The 19,152-nt window shown below is 41.6% G+C and overlaps 1 protein-coding gene across 2 annotated transcripts in view; it reads right to left on the bottom strand.

The window, feature by feature from the left end:
• Nucleotides 1–19,152, bottom strand: part of MPPED2 (metallophosphoesterase domain containing 2) — a 104,473-nt gene that overhangs the window by 1,581 nt on the left and 83,740 nt on the right. For both annotated transcript variants that reach the window (XM_017726373.1, XM_008644079.2), the window contains exons 5-6: nucleotides 4,166–4,281; nucleotides 1,350–1,463 (exon numbers count right to left, since the gene is read on the bottom strand). In XM_017726373.1, the coding sequence (XP_017581862.1) occupies nucleotides 1,350–1,463; nucleotides 4,166–4,281 (230 nt within the window). The remainder of the gene's footprint in view (nucleotides 1–1,349; nucleotides 1,464–4,165; nucleotides 4,282–19,152) is intronic.

Below are 19,152 nucleotides of genomic sequence, written 5' to 3'. Positions count from 1 at the left end.
GGATTTTTTGTTGGTATTCTTATAAGAATTTATTTGAATGTTCACTTTTAATATGTGCTGCCACCTTTCCTCAGGATTTAAATGTAGGGTGCTGCATGTGGTTCCTTGGTGCTTTCTCATAATAATGGTCTTGTACATCCAGACACCCTCCTCTCCCACCCTTAGCACTATTACAACCAGAAGTTTCACCACCTAATGTGCCTACAAAGGCTGTAGACAATTTACACATTTTAGCTGGAAGTCTTGCTATATTCATTTATTTTTAATATTCACAGACTAATATTTGTACAAAATACCCAATCTTTTCCTGGGTGCATTAAAGGGCTGTTATTTATGCCCCTATGCAGAAGGTCATGTCAGTATTCCCAGTATAAACTCTTTATTTACAGATGCCAGGCATGGAAATCATTGTATGAAGTCACAAGGGCTTCAGAAAAACCAACACCACTAGCAGAGAAAGCTGTCCTTTTTTTTATTTTTCTTTTATGGAGTCCTTGAAATCTTTAGGCCTATGGAGAACCTAGTTAGAGACAATGGAGAAACCTCCAGGGGGGAGAATATAAAACATTTAATGTGTAATTTTGAGTTCTAGGGTCATGAAGTCTTACACTCTCTCTCAGGCAGAACTCCTAGTGTTTGTCTCTCAGCCACATGAAAGCTACAAAATCGTATTAAATATTTAAGTATCTCCAGAATGTATTTAATCTCTCAGTCTTTTCCACTGCCACAAACTGAGCTCATTGTTTCTGAAGCTTCACACTCTGCCTGTCCTGGCACTGACAGAGGGGTAATATCTCTTCTAAAACATGAGACTCCTGGAGGGTAACACAGAGCACAGACTGTATTACAGGGTGCTTTTAGAAATGTATGCACCGTGACTTCTGGCAGTGTCTCCTCCTGGTGCCTGAGTCAAGATGCCCTCCTTTCTGCTTCTCCTTATACCCTGAAGGAGGTGAGCAGAAACAGCAAGTTGTCTTCGCGTTCGTTTTTTCTCTAGCACCTTTCTTAGCTCCTGTACTTGGAGTAATGGGGATAATTTTCATTTTGGCTTGCAAGTGTGGGGAATCTCATCTGTTTCTCTAACCAAGTTTGTCAAGATTTGAATTGCTTTCAAATAACCTGTATAGAACAACCTTTGCACAGTGAAAGATGTAGGTGGCTAAATGTAGCACACATTCCTGAAACAGTCTGTTTTAATTCTGGAATAAATTTACAAAGTGCTGTGCATGCAACCACTTCCCTGAACTCCTTCCCTACTTTAATCCAATATACCATTATCCTTTGCAATACACCATCAAAATGTGCTTCTTGAAATCTGAGATGAAACAGGGAATAGTACTGCTCCTTACCTTCATGAATCCCACCGAAGACATGGAGTTTGGGCCTTACTCGCCTCTGCACTGTGTTCAACAGCTCCACACAACCCACTCTCTGCAGCTCCTTCGGAACCCAGTCTCGAAAACCTGAAGGCACAATGCAATCAATACTGTTAATTTTCTCTATTCAGGTAAGGTTTCACATAGTCTTTCAGGAAGTCATAATTCACACAGGGTTTATTACATTATCTCTAGTCATAACCTCTCCATTAAAGCACACAATGGCTTTTAAGAAATGTTTCACTGTCACTTTGTCTTCCTTAAGATTTCCTCCCTCCATCTGCATTAATATTTTTCTGGATGTGATTTGGTTTTTTAAACTATAGGTTTAAACTCATCTTCCACCTTGAAACCCAGGGACATTTATTCCTGGCACTGCTGCAGATTTTTCTTCCCTTTCCCCAGCTCTTAGAGGAGTCAGCTTCTAACTATGTGGTCACTCCAGAAATGAAACAGCTCAGGAAGATGAGCTGAGCTATGACACAATACAGCTGCCACCCCAAAGACTTAAAATATAGACTCCTGCAACTTCCAGAGGACCATGGTCTGCAAGCATCAGGTTACTTCTGAGCCCTTGTCACCGACCCCAAGCAATGCAGCAAAACAGCTTCCAACAAGCCAGTGCTAATTGACTATATTGCCACTTGGTCCTACAGATAATACAGAAACGTGTACAAAACCTGACATTAGTCCTTACAGGAGTCTGCTGCCTGGACTAGCACAGAAAAGGATCAGCAGGGCAAGGTGAACGAGGAGGAGTAAAAGGGAAATCAGGAGCCACATCCAACTGTAGCACATGCTACTGACTTCAGCATAATTACAGCCTGTGCTAAGCTAATTCCAGGTAGTAAAGACATGCTGGGACATCAACTTGGCTAAATTTTAGAGTGACCAAGGAGTCCAGTTACAGCTCTACCTCCCTTAATATTTACTTAATAAGTAAACAAGTAAACATTTATTTAAAAAGCAGTATTTTGTCAATATTACCATGCAGGCTGAGACCTAGAGCCCCTCATTTTAGACACAGTACTGACACCTAATCTGTGTCTGTAGTTAAGATACAGTGCCAACCTTTTGAAATTGAACTTCATTATCTCCTTCAAACATAAAATTTAAGCACGCTTATTCAATTAAAGCACTCATTAGTGTCTGCAGCGTCACAGTATTTCTGTATGAACCCAATTCAGAGCAGATGGATGAACAACCCATTTAAAACAGCACCCATGAAACATTATAAACACACTTGCAGGGCTTTTTTTGCTTCTTTGGGAAAATTAAGCGATTAAGAGAGCGCTATTCAAGGCCCTGGTTTGCAATATCCGGTGGCTCCACTGTCAGGGGATGCTGTGTCACTGCTTTAACACAGCAGCACGCTGGGAGCTCCAGGAAGGTTAAAGGGAATTTGCTGATCATCTTACAACATTCTCTAAGTGGTATTAAAAAACTAACCAGAATATAAAAGGATCAGTAAGTACATTGGTCAAAAACTTTCTGGACGTTTTTTCACCTTAGCTTTGCTCAGATTGCTGACTCTTAACTTAATTGTGGTAAAAAACAGAAGCATGCATCAATTCCTGACTCCACGGTCACCAAGAAGCTCTATGAGAACACTGAGCCAGCCTGGAAGCACTTAAAGTGCTGGTTTATAATGGCACCTTGCAATTCTGAGGAGATTTTTCTGTATTCACTATCATGAATATAGTACGTGACTGTGATTCAGTGACTTCCTGTGATTGTGTGATCTGACCCCTTGGATTGCAAGAGCTTACCAAAACCCTGACCAAATCACTCTTCTCACAGTAAGGGTAATGAGGAGACCGCCACACTTCCTCATCCTGGTAAGTCATATTTATAAAAGGCTCAGTTGTTGTAAACCCAACTGAAATACTTAAAATACAGCCCCAGACTGCTTGCCACATGTGTCTTAAAGAAAAGCAGTAAATAAGATGTGATGCTACCTTGTGGGTAGCAGGATGGAGAAAGGATAGTGGGGCTTTCCAAACAGTTTTAGTGTGGGCTTTAACAACTTCAGATATGCCAAAACTGAGTACCCCTGCCCCTGCTGAATGAGTATCCTGGTGTCTTTCTGAGACTATCAGAGCTTAGTTTAGATCTTAAGAGTTAAAACGGAGATCAGTGAATGACTCATATTGACAAGACAAGCAAAATTCAACTAAATGAGAAACTTTAGCTATCTAATGAAGAAACAAATTATGCATTCATAGACTGGTGCTCACCTGTCATTAGATCAAGTAAGGAACAATTATCTAAGAACATAATTTCATTCCTTCCCAAATTTTTTATAAGCCAATTAATACCTTTAAAACTATTCTTATATATTCCAAGTTTACAAGGACATTATCAAGGAGAATACGTGACTACATAGTTCTAAACTCTTGACTGCTACTCTCAAACCTTAAAATAACATGACACTGTAGTGAGAAAAGGTTTCAAAAGTTTTAGTCAATCTCTAAAAAATCATATGGGATTGGAAACTGGTTGTCAGATGAATAGTATTCTTAAATAAAATGTCAAACTATAATGGTTATAGAGTCAGGTAGTTGATCTTACCTAGCTTGAATTTAATAAAAAAATTCAAGGTTTTTTTTTATGGAAACTCAACAGATCAGCTAAGCCTAATCATCATTTTCCACTTCTTTCAAAAAGGTTTTTAATCCATAGTTTTGAGTTGGGGTGCAATTACAGTATCTCATAGCATTATTAACTTTGCTTATTTTGAAAGTAAAATTCTCATGCAAAAAGTCACACAGAACTTTTGTTTCACTTACCAAGGGGAGGTCCATGTGTCATTAGTATATCAATTCCCTCAGGAATAAGGTTCCACTTGTCTAGCAAAGACTGACCTCTGGGTAGATTAAAGCCCCATCCATTAAACCATGGTGTCCTTTGGGGAAAATAAGACAAACTGCATCAGTGTAAAATAAAAATCTCTTCCCTTCTCCAATATTTTTCTGAATTAAAACAATTTCTGTGCTTCAGAGATTACTTGCAGACAGTTTTTTTGAAGGGGATGCCTTAAAACACATTGATTCAAATACATACATATGTTAAAGTATACATTTGAATTTAGTTTAGTGTCTGATGTTATTTTGGTTCTTCAAGAGTATTCAGCCCTGGGGGCATTTATTCACTAGAGAGAAAGGAAAAAATGTTAAAATAAAAAAGTCTAAATCTAAAGCTTTTTATCAAAGTTTGGGGATGTTCAAACATAAGAACTCCTTCCCTATGCTAACTACCAAAACAACAAAAAAAAATTTTTGGAGGCAAAAATCAATTTCTCCCAGCACAGGGCAGCAGTCACAGTTCAACAAGATACATGATGTGGCAGCTATAAGCACCATCTGTGCTACGGCATTTCACTAAACTCAGACTTTCTCCTTTTAGCACTTTCAGTACTGGAACACTGTCACCCAACTTGGTTTTGAACCCCTGAGCCTCCTACAGATCTCCACCACACAGTGTTTAGCCTTCCAATGACTTTTAAAAGAGACCTTATAATTTAAAATTCACTTAGTATTTCTTAAGGAAAACTGATACCCTCAGTGTTCTCTACCATGGTATAGAGCTGTTCTGAGACACTGGTTTATCCACCAACCCAAGCATGTAGCAATGACAAGTACAATTTCTAGGTGTACTTTTTCAACAGATAACTTTTTCAACATATAACCTTTATAATTTTGATACAGGTATATCATGATAAAGCCTTTCCTTATCAAATAAGTACACAAAGCAATTGTTCTGAAGAAATACTGGAATGTTTACATTTGTTACTAATAATGTTTTATACAGCTCTTAGTATTGTACTAAGTTTAAGAGTTTTCATCCATGTGCGTGTTTCCTAAAGCTCAGGCAACAGTTGTACTTTCTTTTCTAGGTAGGGTAATCCTGTCCTAGCCCTAGTCATATTTCTGAAACTTCAAGCTACTCCTGAAGTCTTCTGTATTCTGCAGTTCTGAAAAACAGAAAACAAAAACTGGGGGCAAAAACCAAGCACAATCCAACCTTTAAAAAGCCCATACCTGTTAAAAACAGAGACTGTTAGAGTCCTATGTAATTTCATTATGCAATCTGCCTCCTCTACCCACTAAATTATTCATTTTCCCAGCCTCAAATATGCATTTAAGTGGGAATGTCCTGCTGAGATTACATCTCTAATTTTTATTTTTTTATAATTAAAGCATTTTGTTTTCCTGAGACAATAATTTGACCAATGAGGATTACACCCAGTTATATGGATGATCTGCATTCCTGACAATTGGCAGTATGGAAAAACAGCAGGCGCTGCTAATATAGGGGCAGGAAGGTCACTGGTGCCTTTGTAACAAATAATAGACATATCCCCAGCAAACTTCCTGAATGAACACTAACAAAAGATAGGAAAATTAGATGTAGTCAAACATTTTATGTGAGCTATGGGTTCCTCCTGTGCTCAGCCATGAAGCTTCACCTCTCACAGCTGCCTTGCTCTGCACCCACTGAAGCACCCAAAAACCTTCCTGTGTTGTAAAGTAAGCTCGGTGCACCTCACGGGAGGCTTGTAAGCAGCTGAATTAAAACTGAAGGTTGTGTCTTGGCTTTAACTAAACCACAAGAATTTCTGCTTTTCTAGGATTGGCCTTCCTGAAACATGTATCTAAATTTCCTTTCCTATAACATTCCTAGGTTTTAACCTATCAAGATTATTGTAACCTTCAGGGCTGCAGTCAGAAGTTAAAATATCGTTTGGCTAAACATTCAGCTGCTTAAAACAAACAAACACAGAGCTTGGGTCAAACTTTTCACTGTCAATTAATGATTCTTTCCCCACTTGCATTTCTCCTGCAGATAAGACTGTAGTTATTACAACATAGTTAAACCTGAAACATGAAACCACATCTGTGATTGCTCTGGGGCTCTTTGGAGACTACAACCACAGAAAACCTGGATTTGTCTACAGGATTTTTATTTTATTTTCTTCTGAAGCACTCTGGAAAGAGGAGGAGGGGAACCTGAGCTCAGATATATTCCTCATTCACCAACCTCTGTAATTAGCTGTGACTAACAGCCGCCACATGGGAATGCACTTGCAAGAAAACTTTTGAGAAACCTTCCTCATTATGCAGCATGTGCACAAAAAAAGATGGTCAAGTACTTATTTAATATACTAAAGATTTTCATACAAAATGGATAAATCAAAGAAAAGAGCAGGCACACCTGGATTACAGATTTAGGCTGCAGACATTTAAAACGTGAAACAGTGCATATTCTCTGCACCCTGGCCAGGCAAACTGAGGGTCCCTGCCTTTCAGAGGGGGTTCAGGCCTTGCCAAAAAGCCAAGCATGTGTTCAGAACACCACCAAGAAGCCAACAGCTGTGTGGCACGGGCTCAGGTTTAGGTGAGATCACAAGGAAGGTGACCTGATGTTTGCTGTGCTGCACTGAAGATGAGATGGGGTTGATGTGCTGTGAATCCCGTGAGCAGACAGTGAACAGCTGGTTATCCCAGCAAACTTGAAATACCTGCAAGGAAGACAAAGCCTGCTCTGTAGGTGGGTAGGCAGCGTCCTATCACGGGGTATCAGAGAGGGGTATTTTACTCCTGTTAGTGCCTTTTTTTGCATACATAAGGGTTAAATAGAGTCACTGTCAATTTCTAAATAATTTAGAAGAAAAGAATTGTGCAAAGAGTTAGGTGCTTTCTGCAACATATTTTCAAGCTGATGATATACTGTGAGAAACCACTTCCTATCTAGGAAGAAATGTAGATAATGAACTTTGGCTGCACTGTCATGGTTTTATTCCAGCTGGCAACCAAGCACCACACAGCCCTTTGCTCATTACCTCCTGTAGGGTGGGAGAGAGAATCAGAAGGGTGAAACCTCTTACACCCACTCATGGTAAATTGCAATCAAGTGCAAATAATTAATAAAGGCTACTTAGTCATTAGTAGCAATATTTCAGATCTGACCTAATTCCTTTTCCTATGGATCTCTAAGTAAAAGATATCAGTTAATTCCTAAAACTTCATTTTTGAGTATAGCTGGCAAGAGCAGAAAGCTATTGGCTGTTGAATAATGCCACAAGGGAGGCATAGATGGAAAACCCACAGGGCCTGGTAATGAGAGATTACAAATGATTTTGTCATTTTACGTTTGATGGACCAGAACACGTCCTCATACCCGATGGCTGGCGTGTCAGCCCGTGTGCAGGAGAACCTAATTGAGCCTCTGCTCGTCAGAGCCATGCCACACTTCACAGCATCCCTCACATGCCATCAAACCGTCACAGTAATTCCCCATCCCGGCCCACCTGACAGCTCAGCCCTCGCCTGGCTGCAGAGCTTCCTTATCATTTAGGGAGAGCAGCTATGCTGGCACCAGATGTGACACAGGGAATATCCTTATGAAAGGCAGACACCTGGCCCATCCTTACTCTCCTCAGTTCCTCATTTCTACACAGGAATTCCCAGAGATCCCCCTCCACCTGGCGTTTTGGAAGCTATATTTTCTGCAATTAAAAGAATGCTTATGCAGGAGGCTGCAAATTATCTTCACACCTTTTGCTGCAAGAGATGCAGACATTACTTGACATAATTCCAGGAAGGAGGGAATGTTAAGCTTCCCAACAAGACTCATCCTCCTTTTACAGGTGCATTGGGAGAAGCCCCGGACTGGACACACAAATCCATCTGCTTTTAACAGCAGAGAGCTGCAGCTTCAGCAGGTGATCAGATCTTCCTTCTCCCAAGTAAGCACTGTATGGCTCTATTATTTTACTAATACATTAAAAAAAACCCAAAACAGACCCAAACCAACCCACAACAAAAGCACAGTGATGGAGCATCATTTCAAGACACAAAAAATCACAACTGCTCCTTGGTGCATCCACCTCAGAAGCAACACTATCGCATGAGGAAAGGAGACACAAAGCCACAGCAAATTCATCCAGGTAACACAGAAATATCAGCTCCTTCTGGAACTTTAAAACTTTTAAAGGATGGTAACTCCTACAACCTACTTTCATCTCTTCTCTGACTCATGAATTTAATTACCTGATCCTCCGAGTTCAACAACTCAAAAGGTAAATGTACAATGAGACCTTCTAGATTCAGATTTTCCTCTTAACTCCACCAGTAAATCCATTTATTTCAATAGTTACTTCTAAACAGGATTAGAAAAAATAAATTATCTCATGGGTCTTTAATCCCAAATATTCATTCATTTTTAAGGCTACCCAGTCTCTTAGGAAAGCTTCAATTTTATCCTTAATCCAATGAGTAAAGTGCACAGGAGGCAAAAATCTCAGTCTGTCTCTTGCCACAGGATAGCAGCTGAGGGAGCATCTAAAAGGCATCACAGTGGGAAGCATTTCCACACAATCAGTAACAACAACAACATGCTCTCTGTTCTTATCAGCATTCAAACTGAACACACGGACCTGGCTAACGAGGGAGGGAGGCAGTTCCAGCAGCAGAACGAAAATGGTGGGACAGGACATGGATGTGCACTCCTAGACTGGCTTAGTGCGGGACTGTCCTACAAACACAGCCCCAAAACATCTGTTCCTGTCCTGGGCAAAAGCTGCAGCCTTGCAGTGGAGCAGCAGAGACCAGACTGCAGAGTGACAAAACAGCCGCAGACAGTGCCCTTTGTGCAGGGAGAAGGAGAGGCTCTCAGTGCCCTCCCTGGCCTCAAAGGCGCACAGGGGTTTGCCAGGGCCAACCGCGCACACGCGCCCGCTGCCACTCACCCCATGCACGGAGCCCACCGGGAATACACAAACAGGGACAAGGGCAGGGAGGAGAGCCTGTGTAATCAGCCAGACAAAAGACTGAGCGGGGCAAGTGCACAATGGATTGAGGAAGCCCATTTTACAAGAGCTTCTGTAAAGGCTTTGAAACTTGCCTTAGGTGCCACGAAAGTACTTTTTTGGCTAAGCTCCTTTTTATAGTGAAGATTCAAATGCTTTTTCATAATGTAACAACCACCAGGAAATGGTAAAGGCTAAATTGTTTCCTAAATGTGCTCATTATATGCAGTGTTGTGACATCAGTAGTAAGAGGCACAGCCTGCGGGCTCGAGCTGAATGTCATTCCCACTAGCACTTACCTGCTGTGTCTCAGTGTCCCATTTAGAAAGTGAGAATAATAATACAGAATCGAAAGAAGCATCACGGAGCCTGGTTCCTTGGGATTGTGCTTACCCTGCATCTTTAAACAGCTGAAGCTCTCACAAAAGTGAATTATCAGTACTGCAAATATGCTAGCCATGTTACTATATGTACCTCCTTATTACCAACCTGCACTTAAGTCAGGTTCTTAATAGTTCTGCTATTTTCACAATGTTAGAAAAATCTCACACCTCAACAGCTGCTGGTTGTTTTGATTGGTTTTGTTTTGCAGTTTTTCTCTCTCTCTTCTACCTTACAGTCTATAACCTCTAAATGCTGGTTATCTAAATGGCAAAGCATTTGAGAAGCACAGCCCCCATCTTCCACCATGTTTGGAGCGAAAGAGCCCATGCTGTGCCTTTTCCCTAGGAAGCAGTCCTTCACAACAAGAAGCTGCAGAATCACCTCACCAGCCAGCGTGACCTGGCATACTCCTTGCACCAAGTCATTCTCAATTTCTACCTCAGACTGTACAAACTGGTCAGTGCAGGTTTTAGTTTAAACTTCTGTCAGATAGAGATTCATGCCTGGATCTGTGAGAGCTATGAAAGGAAAGAAAAATCCAGGACCTTTACTGCTGCCATACGTCATGTTCCATGGATGTGCTGATCCAGATCAGATTATCACATAAAACAGGACAGGAGCAAGTGCAGCTTTAGCCATCCATACAGCTGGAAAGTGGTATATGAAAAGAATTCCCTCCTGCATCTTTCCTCTCTCAGTGTTTGCACATCTCTGCCCTTGCTGCCTCCAGGCTGCCCCAGCTGTTATTGACAGGTAACTGAGCTCTGGTTCCCAAATCTAAAGCCTGCTACCACTGTGGATACCTTTCACTTATTTCTCTTCTCTGATGGTCCACACCAGCCACTAACATCTTCTACCCTGTGTCTGGAATGGTTAGTGATCCTTCTTGGCAGAGGATTGTCCATTCAGTTCACATGTTTTGTGTTAACAACACCAGAACACCACAGACAGTATTTAGGAAAATTCATCTGTGGGGAAGATGTGTTTTAATAAAAAGAAAACCAAAAGAAATTGAGTAAAGAAACACATAAAAATACACCAGGGTTTAAGAAACTTGCGAGCAAAGGAGCAGACAGGCAGGAGGTTGAAACACCAGTAATGTTGCAGAGCATCACAAGACACTGAGGACAGCAGGACACAGAGCATGGGGCTCCCAGAGGACAGTGGTAAAGAACACACAATGAAGCAGAGGAGTGGGCACCTCCAGGAAGCCAGTGGGTACTGGAAAGGAGAGGAAGGGAGTAGATGAATTTCTCAAATTTATCATCCAGACTTTGCTTAAGTATCTGAATTGCTCATCAAAGAGGAAATTTCCTCTAAACCTTCTGAGGCTTTCCAATCCCTAACTGCATTGTAATTATTTTATTTAGGGCTTTACTTAATGAGATCTGGGAGATATTTTAATCTCCCAAAAATATGAAAATAATTCAAACTTGACTCAAGGGCTAATTTCATTGTACTTTTAAGAAGAACAGAATTACAAAGGCCTACTAATAGAAGCAAGAATTAGACCTTACATATTTCTGTGCTGCGTATAGTTGGGGATGGCTTGAAGGATAGACCTGGTTTAAGTTAGGACCAGCCTCAAATGGATCCATACATTAAGCAACTGTGTTTCCCCACGAGGCAGTTGTGTTGCACTGTGGCAGCAGCTCAGACCTATGGAGTACCATCCTGGACTGACTTGTAGAATTGCTTCTCATTCTAGAGAGAGCACATTTACCCCTTCATTCCCATACTGCACCCCTGTGCAGGATACATGTGCCCTTGAAGCGTCAAAGGACGCTGCAGTACTGAAAAGAACTTAAATGACTCAAGTTCTTATGGTAAAATTTTGTGGTCTTCATAAAAACACAGAGAATCTTAAAATATCTGTCTAAAGGAGGAGCTCTCTGGTCCTGAAGCTCACCACAACATAAATTGAGTGTCTGTTCCAAGGGACATGCCAGGGGAAAGAGGAAACAAAATAAAAAAACAGCAGCTGTCTGAAATATCGACTCAATTTTGCTCAACAACTGTGCATGTTAAAGAATGATGCTTGGATGCTTCATTTCTTATAGTAAGCATGATCATAATAGGCTAGTTATACCACATCTTAAATTAATTTTCTACATTCCTCTTACTATCTGTGCAGGAAATGTAAATTGACAAAGCTTCCACCCCAGGTCAGTCTGGGAGAGGCTTTTACTAGCTTCTGTGATGACAACACACATTAAAGTTGAGCAAAAAAAAAAAAAAAAAGTAGAGACCTCTCCCCCAACACACACTTAATAGTGCATATTTTCAATCCACTGGAGTAGTCTGTGTGTTTGACATGTAAAAAAGCAAAATCTGAACAGGTCTAATTAAACCGAGTAGTTTCTGTTGAATATTTTATGTATTTGTAAGAGCAGCATTTGGAAAATATTAACAGAAACATGTCTGCTTTTAAAACAAGTAAGCTACATTTCAGTGAATTATGAAAGAAATGTTTCCAGATATAAGTCAGTATAACAAATAAAACACTCCAAAGTAGTTATGTCAACCTGCCCTATTAGTGAAATTGGATCTTGCTCCTAAGAAACAGCCTCTAGATATTTAATTATTTGGAATGCTCCTTAAAACAGAATTCTTTAGCATTGATAAGTCTTTGTAGCTCCTCCAAAAGGCTGTGAGGGTCAGCAGATGTGATAGCTTGTTCATTAATTAATGCCACAGACCAGAGGAATTCCAGATACATATTTTTATGTAGTGTTTCAGCACCCTTATATATGGTTATATATCTGCAGCCTGTACTGCTCCTAATATATGTAAACCTTTAATGAGACCTACAGGAAAGGTGTGTCCTCCCCGTGAGGATGAATTTTGGCCAGGGACTCCCTAAGAGCCGCCAAACAAATGCACCAATTCATTGGTACTCAGAGGGCCACCACCCCCCATGCACCAGTCACACAGTATCTTGAGTTGGAACGGACTCACAAGGATCATCAAAATCCAGCTCTTGGCCTGGTACAGGACACCCCAAGAATACCATCATGTGTCTGAGAGCATTCCTGAACTGTGTCAGGCTTGGTGCTGGGACCACTTCCCTGGGCAGCCTGTTCCAGTGGCCAACCACTCCCTGGGTGAAGAGCCTCTTCCTGATATCCAACCTAACCCTCCCCTGACTGCTTCAGGACATTCCCTTGGGTCCTGTCAGTGGCTACCAGAGAGCAGGGATCAGTGCCTGCCCCTCCTCTTCCCCTCATGAGGATGCTGAAAACCACGATGAGGTCTGACCTCAGTCTCCTCTCCTCCAGGCTGAACAGACCAAGTGCCTTCAGCCACTCCTCATACAGCTTCCCCTCAAGGCCCTTCACCTTCCTGGAGGCCTCCTTTGGACACTCTCTAACAGGTTTATATCTTTCTTATGTTGAGGCAGCCAAATCTGCCCCCAGCACTCGAGGTGAGGCTGCCCCAGCTCAGAGCAGAGCAGGACAATCCCCTCCCTTGCCCGGCTGGCGATGCTGTGCCTGATGCTCCCCAGGACAGGGTTGTCCCTCCTGGCTGCCAGGGCACTGCTGATTCACATTCAGCTTGCCATGGACCAGGACCCCCAGGTCCCTTCCCACAGCATTGCTCTCCAGCCTCTCCTTCCCCAGTCCATACACACAACCAGGGCTGCCCCATCCCAGGTGCAGAAACTGGCACTTGCCTTTGTTGAACTTCATACAGTTGGTTCATGCACCAGCTCCAGCTCTTGCAAGCCCTATCCATTTGAATCCTGACTAAAAAACCAGGGAGAAACCCTAGGTGATGTCACTACTTCCACAGGCCACGGCACAAACCCCAGCCTCAGATAATGGAGTAAAAGCAGTAGCGGGGCTACCTGAAAAGAAGTCACTTTTCTCACTCTGCTGTCCTCTAAAGATAACCCTCTGAAAATAAGAGACTTGCAGTTTTATGCTTCAGGAATACCTACTAAATACCACCTCTGCTTAGGGCCACCTTAAGAATGCCACCCATCACCAGAACCTAAACGCTCACAGTAAAACTGTGGTTAGTACACACCTAGAAAGATTTCAAGTTACAAAGTCTCTCAAAGAGTGCACTTCAATAAGAGACAAATTTTGCTTTTGTTCTTGCATTGCTTTAGAGCTTTCCATATAACACACTATGTGCTATGTGCTCTACCACATAACATCAAGAAGAAAAGGTGCCTTTATGTTCTGGATGTCTTGGTTGCCCATGCTTTTCCTGTTCTAATTTCAGAGTTATCAAACCAGTTCGTTGTTTCTGAAAAATAAATAAACCAAAACCAACCCAAAGAAACACACTAAGCACAAACCTACATCACCATCACAGGAACTTGAAGGCTTTCTAAAACTCTTTCAAGTGCTTTATAAGTACTAAATAATTTGGGCTCAGAACAGTCTAGACAGAGTGCTGTTTATAGAAGTACTGAGAAGAACTAGGTTGGCTAACCCAAGAGTAAATTTGCCAGAAAATATACTTGCATAAAGTGAATCAGATGGTGGATACAGAATTCTGCCCTCCATGATTTTCACTATTAGTCTTTACCAATAAGTCAATTATTCTTAACTACTCCGATGACTTAAAATAAGACACTGAGATTGCTTATTGCCAGATGGTGCTGTTTATCTATAAATACCGTCACTATTTTTATTTATGTTTTGCTCAAAATGCTGGTTAGCATTCCTCAATAAGAAACTGAAACTTTCCAGAATGCCTGGTAGGAAAACCAAACAAAGCTCACATGTATTAAGTCTTCCAGACACACACAGCCCACAATATTTAATTGTAGGAACTTGTAATCTTCTGAATATTTACAGAAAAGAATGAAAACAGTTAGTTATAATTAGCTCACAGGATACTCCCAGCATTTCTTGTATGTCTGAAATCTGGGCTACCTTCCATTCCAGCTTATTCTTGAAGCTGGATGTAAAGTTGCTTACCCTCACTAACCAGATGAAAACTGAGTTTCCAGTGTCACAATACATGCTTAGTTGGCATTTAGGTACAGTATGAAATATCACGGCTGGATCTTAAGCCGTCATACTGGTTTACTGTTTAATTATAAGTTTTAGGAAGTGTCTTTTATTTAAAAGCTATGCAGATTTGGTTCATTCTCTTCATTTATTACAGGCCTTGCTTCATGCAGAAATTTAACATCTGGCATACTTGAAATTTCACCTTTGCTGAAAACCATGATCCAACTTTGGAGCCTGCAGGAGGGGAAAGTTACCAGCTCCTGACCAGTCTTAATCAAAAAACACTGCTACCTTATTTGCCAAATTCTGTCTACCAAGAAACTTCTTCTGTAAAGTCATCTGGGGAAAGAGATGATCGTGGATCTCAAAATGCATATCACACCTCCTTCTCAGCTCAGGAAGACTCAGGAGACTTGAATGCAAGTGAAGTTCACACAAACAGAAAATTCTATACCTGATGTACACCTGATGCATACAACATGTGCACTTGTGTGTGTATATATATATATATATATACACACACAGTATAAAAACACATTAATTCCTTGCTGCTCTGCTTGTATCAGGGAAACTGACAAACAACTTGCAGAAATGGTACAATGCACTCCCAAACCAATGAGAACTCCAAGTGCTGCAGCACTCAAGCATGGCCACAGCAATGTGAGCGAACATTTTCAGGTTATTACCTGGAGGAGCTGTCTTATGTATGAGCCAATTCAGCAAATCAATTAAAGTAATGCAGTTACTTGATCAACAGATGAACACAAAGGGAAAAAAATGATAGAATAGATTGAGGGAAAAACATAAGGGTCACGAAAAAAGAAGCAGCTGAAAAGACTGGAGAGAGCATTCAGCATCACAGAGGTGAACAGAGCATTATTTTAATTGAAAAGGATCTGTTTAAGCAATGGGTCACTTGTTTTTGTTGCCTTCAAGATTAAACAAGGAACTCTGATTACAACTGGGTCATTTACACAACACTTCATTTTAAGCTCTCCCACCTTCACGTTGTCCTTTCAATGTGGTTTGTGGGAGATGCAGATTACCACAGACTGGAGGAGAATTAATTTGACTCTTCTGGTGAAAAATCTAATAATAATAGAATAATATTTCTAATAATAGAATGATTAGAAACCAATGTATCAGAACTTCTGCATCTGTGTCAGTTACATCACTTGATAAACAAAATATTATTCGTGCTTGACCCAGTTCTCACCTTGAGGGAGAGAGGATTTGACCCCCACATCTCTCTGGGGACACATTCAACACCTAATTCCTCTCAAGAGAGTGTTAATGGAACATAATTAACTAGAAGCAAACAGCAGAACTATGATGTAGGGAAGATGTCTTTCTCAGTGGCCACCAGTCAAAATTGCAGATTTTATGAAAAGCCCGAGTTGCCTCCTAGTAGGTTGCAATGTAGTTCAAAAAACTGATGGAACTGCTTTTCTGCAACCATAAAGCAGCAGCTCCAGTCTGAGGCACCATGCAGTGGGCAACAACTGCTGTTTCTGCGGCTACAAACCATAGAATCATAAAATGGCTTGGGTTGGAAGGGAGCTTAAAATCCATCTAGTTCCAACTCTCTGCCACGGGCAGGGACACCTTCCACAGGACCAGGCTGCTCAGAGCTCCATCCAGCCTGGCCTTGAACACTTCCAGGGGTGGGGCAGCCACAGCTTCTCTGGGCTGCCTGTGCCAGGCCATCACCACCCTCACAGTAAAGAATTTCTTCCCTGTATCAAATTCAAATCTACCTTCTGTCGTTTGAAACCACTCCCCCTTGTCCTGTCACTACATGCCCTTGTAAAAGTCCCTCTCCAGCTCTCTTGTGGCCATGCTAGGCACTGGAAAGCTGGAAGGTTGCCCTGGAGCCTTCTCTTCTCCAGGGTAAACAGCCTCAATTCTCTCAGCCTGTCTCCATAGGAGAGGTGCTCCCGCCATGCTGTAGTTTCACAGTTACATATTCACCCCTTGGGATATTATATACGCATATTTTTAAAAAAGATGCATTCAAAGAAAAGTTGTGAGCTCATATTACAAGTTCTCAGCTGAAGTAAATTTTTTACTGATGAGTTACCAGCCTATGAAGTGGTGGTTTATAATAGAAAGGCAGACTGACATTTAAATAGAGTGGCACTAGAATAATGGCTTTACATTAGTATTTTATGAGAGGCTGAATAACCACAGAGTTAACATACTGTATTTTCTGGCAATAAAAAATCCTTTGAAAACAAAAGGTCATTTTATTTGATAATGTAAATGAATTAGATTTGTATTGTATGGCCAAGAGAGTAAAGGAAAGATTAATTCTTAGAGAAGAAGTCAATATATCAGGATGGCTAGGATTGGTTTGGTTTTAATTCTTTAAGCATGCTGTAAAGCCTGTGGTTCATAACCCACAGCCATATATTGCTGTACACTGGGGGTTTTAATACAGGCCCTGGACTTCAGTGTGATCTGATAAAAAACTGAAACTTGCAGCAGGCCATTATGTGGGCAAACTATTCATTTTATATTCACCTCCTTGTCGTGTCAGTGCAGAGGTCATCTAAAGAGGGGGCCTAATTAATCAAACTGTCAGAGCCGATGAGGAGGAGCATGTTAATGGGACTTTTATTTCACCCAGGAAAGCAGTGGTCTGACAGGAACCAGAAAATATGGCCTTGATGTTGCTGTTTATTAGCAATGCTGAGATCAGTAGTAATAGGTGCCAAGCAGCCTATGTTTGATAAAGCACTGGATGTCAAGAACCTGCACCAGCCAGAAATTAGACTGACAAGAGGCAGGAATCACCACATACTGATGACAGCTACTGAGCACAGGTAGGGGTTGGGCGTGAACACAGAACCCTGCGCAGGACACGTTCTCGTTTCTTCAAAAGTAAATTAAAAAAAAATCCCCAAACCCAACAACCCCTTGCTCTCAAATACCAAAACCCACCAGCTATTTTCCTGCACTTAGAGGTGAGGCTTTGCAATATTTAATGCCTGTCTGGCTTGTCTACTCGGCAAGCACAGTGGCACAGAAAAAACCCTAAATTTGGTACAAGAGTGCTGAACTTAAAGGATTGCCTTGATGGGAGGCTGTAGTGGTGCAAGGCCAGCACACTGCTGATACCCTCTGAGAGACATCTCTGATTCCCTCTGGGTGTTGTCAGGATTGTAAATGGTCCAAGAGCAGCACAAGAGCTGACACTACCTGAGCAGATCCACGCAGGATGAAGGAAGCACAGCACTGGCAGGAGTCAGGTCTGTGCACCTCCTGCCTGTGCCAGATCAGGCACTCAATGAGTTCAACCTCGGCCCCACAAAACACAGTGATAATGCTAAAATAAACACAGTGAAGATTTAATTTCTTGCCCAAAGCCTGTCTCCAAAACTGATGTTCTTAACACAAAACACATGCCCAGAGTAAAGAAGAAAACAAGGATATCTAAAAGGGAGGGAGAGAGTGGGAGATATAAGAGATGCTCAGTTTTTGTAGGGCACTGGACTCATTTTAGCAGCAGCCAAGGCATTTGCTGTGTGGGTGATATATATAAAATTTTAAATTAATTATTTTAGTAATGCACCCCTACATGATTTCTCAGTCTGCAACGTATTTTATACTTCAGGCCATGGTAGGCTTTATAATTAACTACTTTCTGAAGCCATTTTAATTATTTTTTTTCCCCAACACCATTATTTCCAAATGAATAGAGAGCTAACATTAAATAGCCTTCTAAATAGAGAGCTGCAGGAATCTACTCTTGTAGGATAAAGCACTTGGAATTACAGCCCTAGCAATGCCCCCAGAAAGGTTTAAGCAGCTGAAAGGAAATACGTTGCCAAAGGAAAACCTCAGACACTAACAGGGCATGCAAGTCCCCAGCTGAGTTAAAATTTTTCTTGGTGGAAAAGGAAAGCTATTGTGGTTTTGGCTGCTGCCATGGATCCAAATATCCTCATCCTGAATCATCTTCTTCTTTTCTCCATTGTCTGGGTCTTCCTCTTAAAGCCAGCAGTACTAGAATTGGAATTAAATGATTCAGAACCAAGTTCTGTCCTCTGACTGGGGTGACTCAGCCTCCCAGGCTGCTGTGCTCTGTCTCAGAGCTCTCAGCAGGCTGTGGGAGAGGCAGGAGCCCAGGGTGGCTCTGCCTTCTCTGCTGGGAACAGCTGTCCCATCAAGTGGACAAGCACAATTCCATCTACAGAGGCTACAGAGAGATGCTGGTGGAAAGGTATTTTTCTTTGTTAGCAAAACAACTTAGAAAACCTCCTGCTTCTCTCCTGAGCCTCCCCTGTTCCTCCCTGCCACAGGCACTGCTCTCTTCTGGTGGTACTGATGAGCCTGAGATGAGATCACTGCCAACACCCTTGTCTATAGAAACTGGAAGATCTTTTGGGCTATTTGGTTTTACAGGGTTCAAATCTTCAAGCAGCCCAAATATGGGAGGGGAGAATGATAGCACTGGGCTCAGGAGTGGTTGTTGAGGGCAGGAACTGCTTCTCTGACAGCAAAACTCACAGCTTTACCATCAAACTACAGCTTTAAAGAGAACAATGCACTCCTGCTGTAAAAGAAATATATGAAGGAAGAATAAAGACACTCTTCCTGTCCTAATCTT

This window comes from Corvus brachyrhynchos, unplaced genomic scaffold (assembly GCF_000691975.1).
Source record: "Corvus brachyrhynchos isolate BGI_N302 unplaced genomic scaffold, ASM69197v1 scaffold281, whole genome shotgun sequence".
Lineage (NCBI taxonomy): Eukaryota > Metazoa > Chordata > Aves > Passeriformes > Corvidae > Corvus > Corvus brachyrhynchos.
This window is presented reverse-complemented; position numbering and strand designations above follow the sequence as displayed.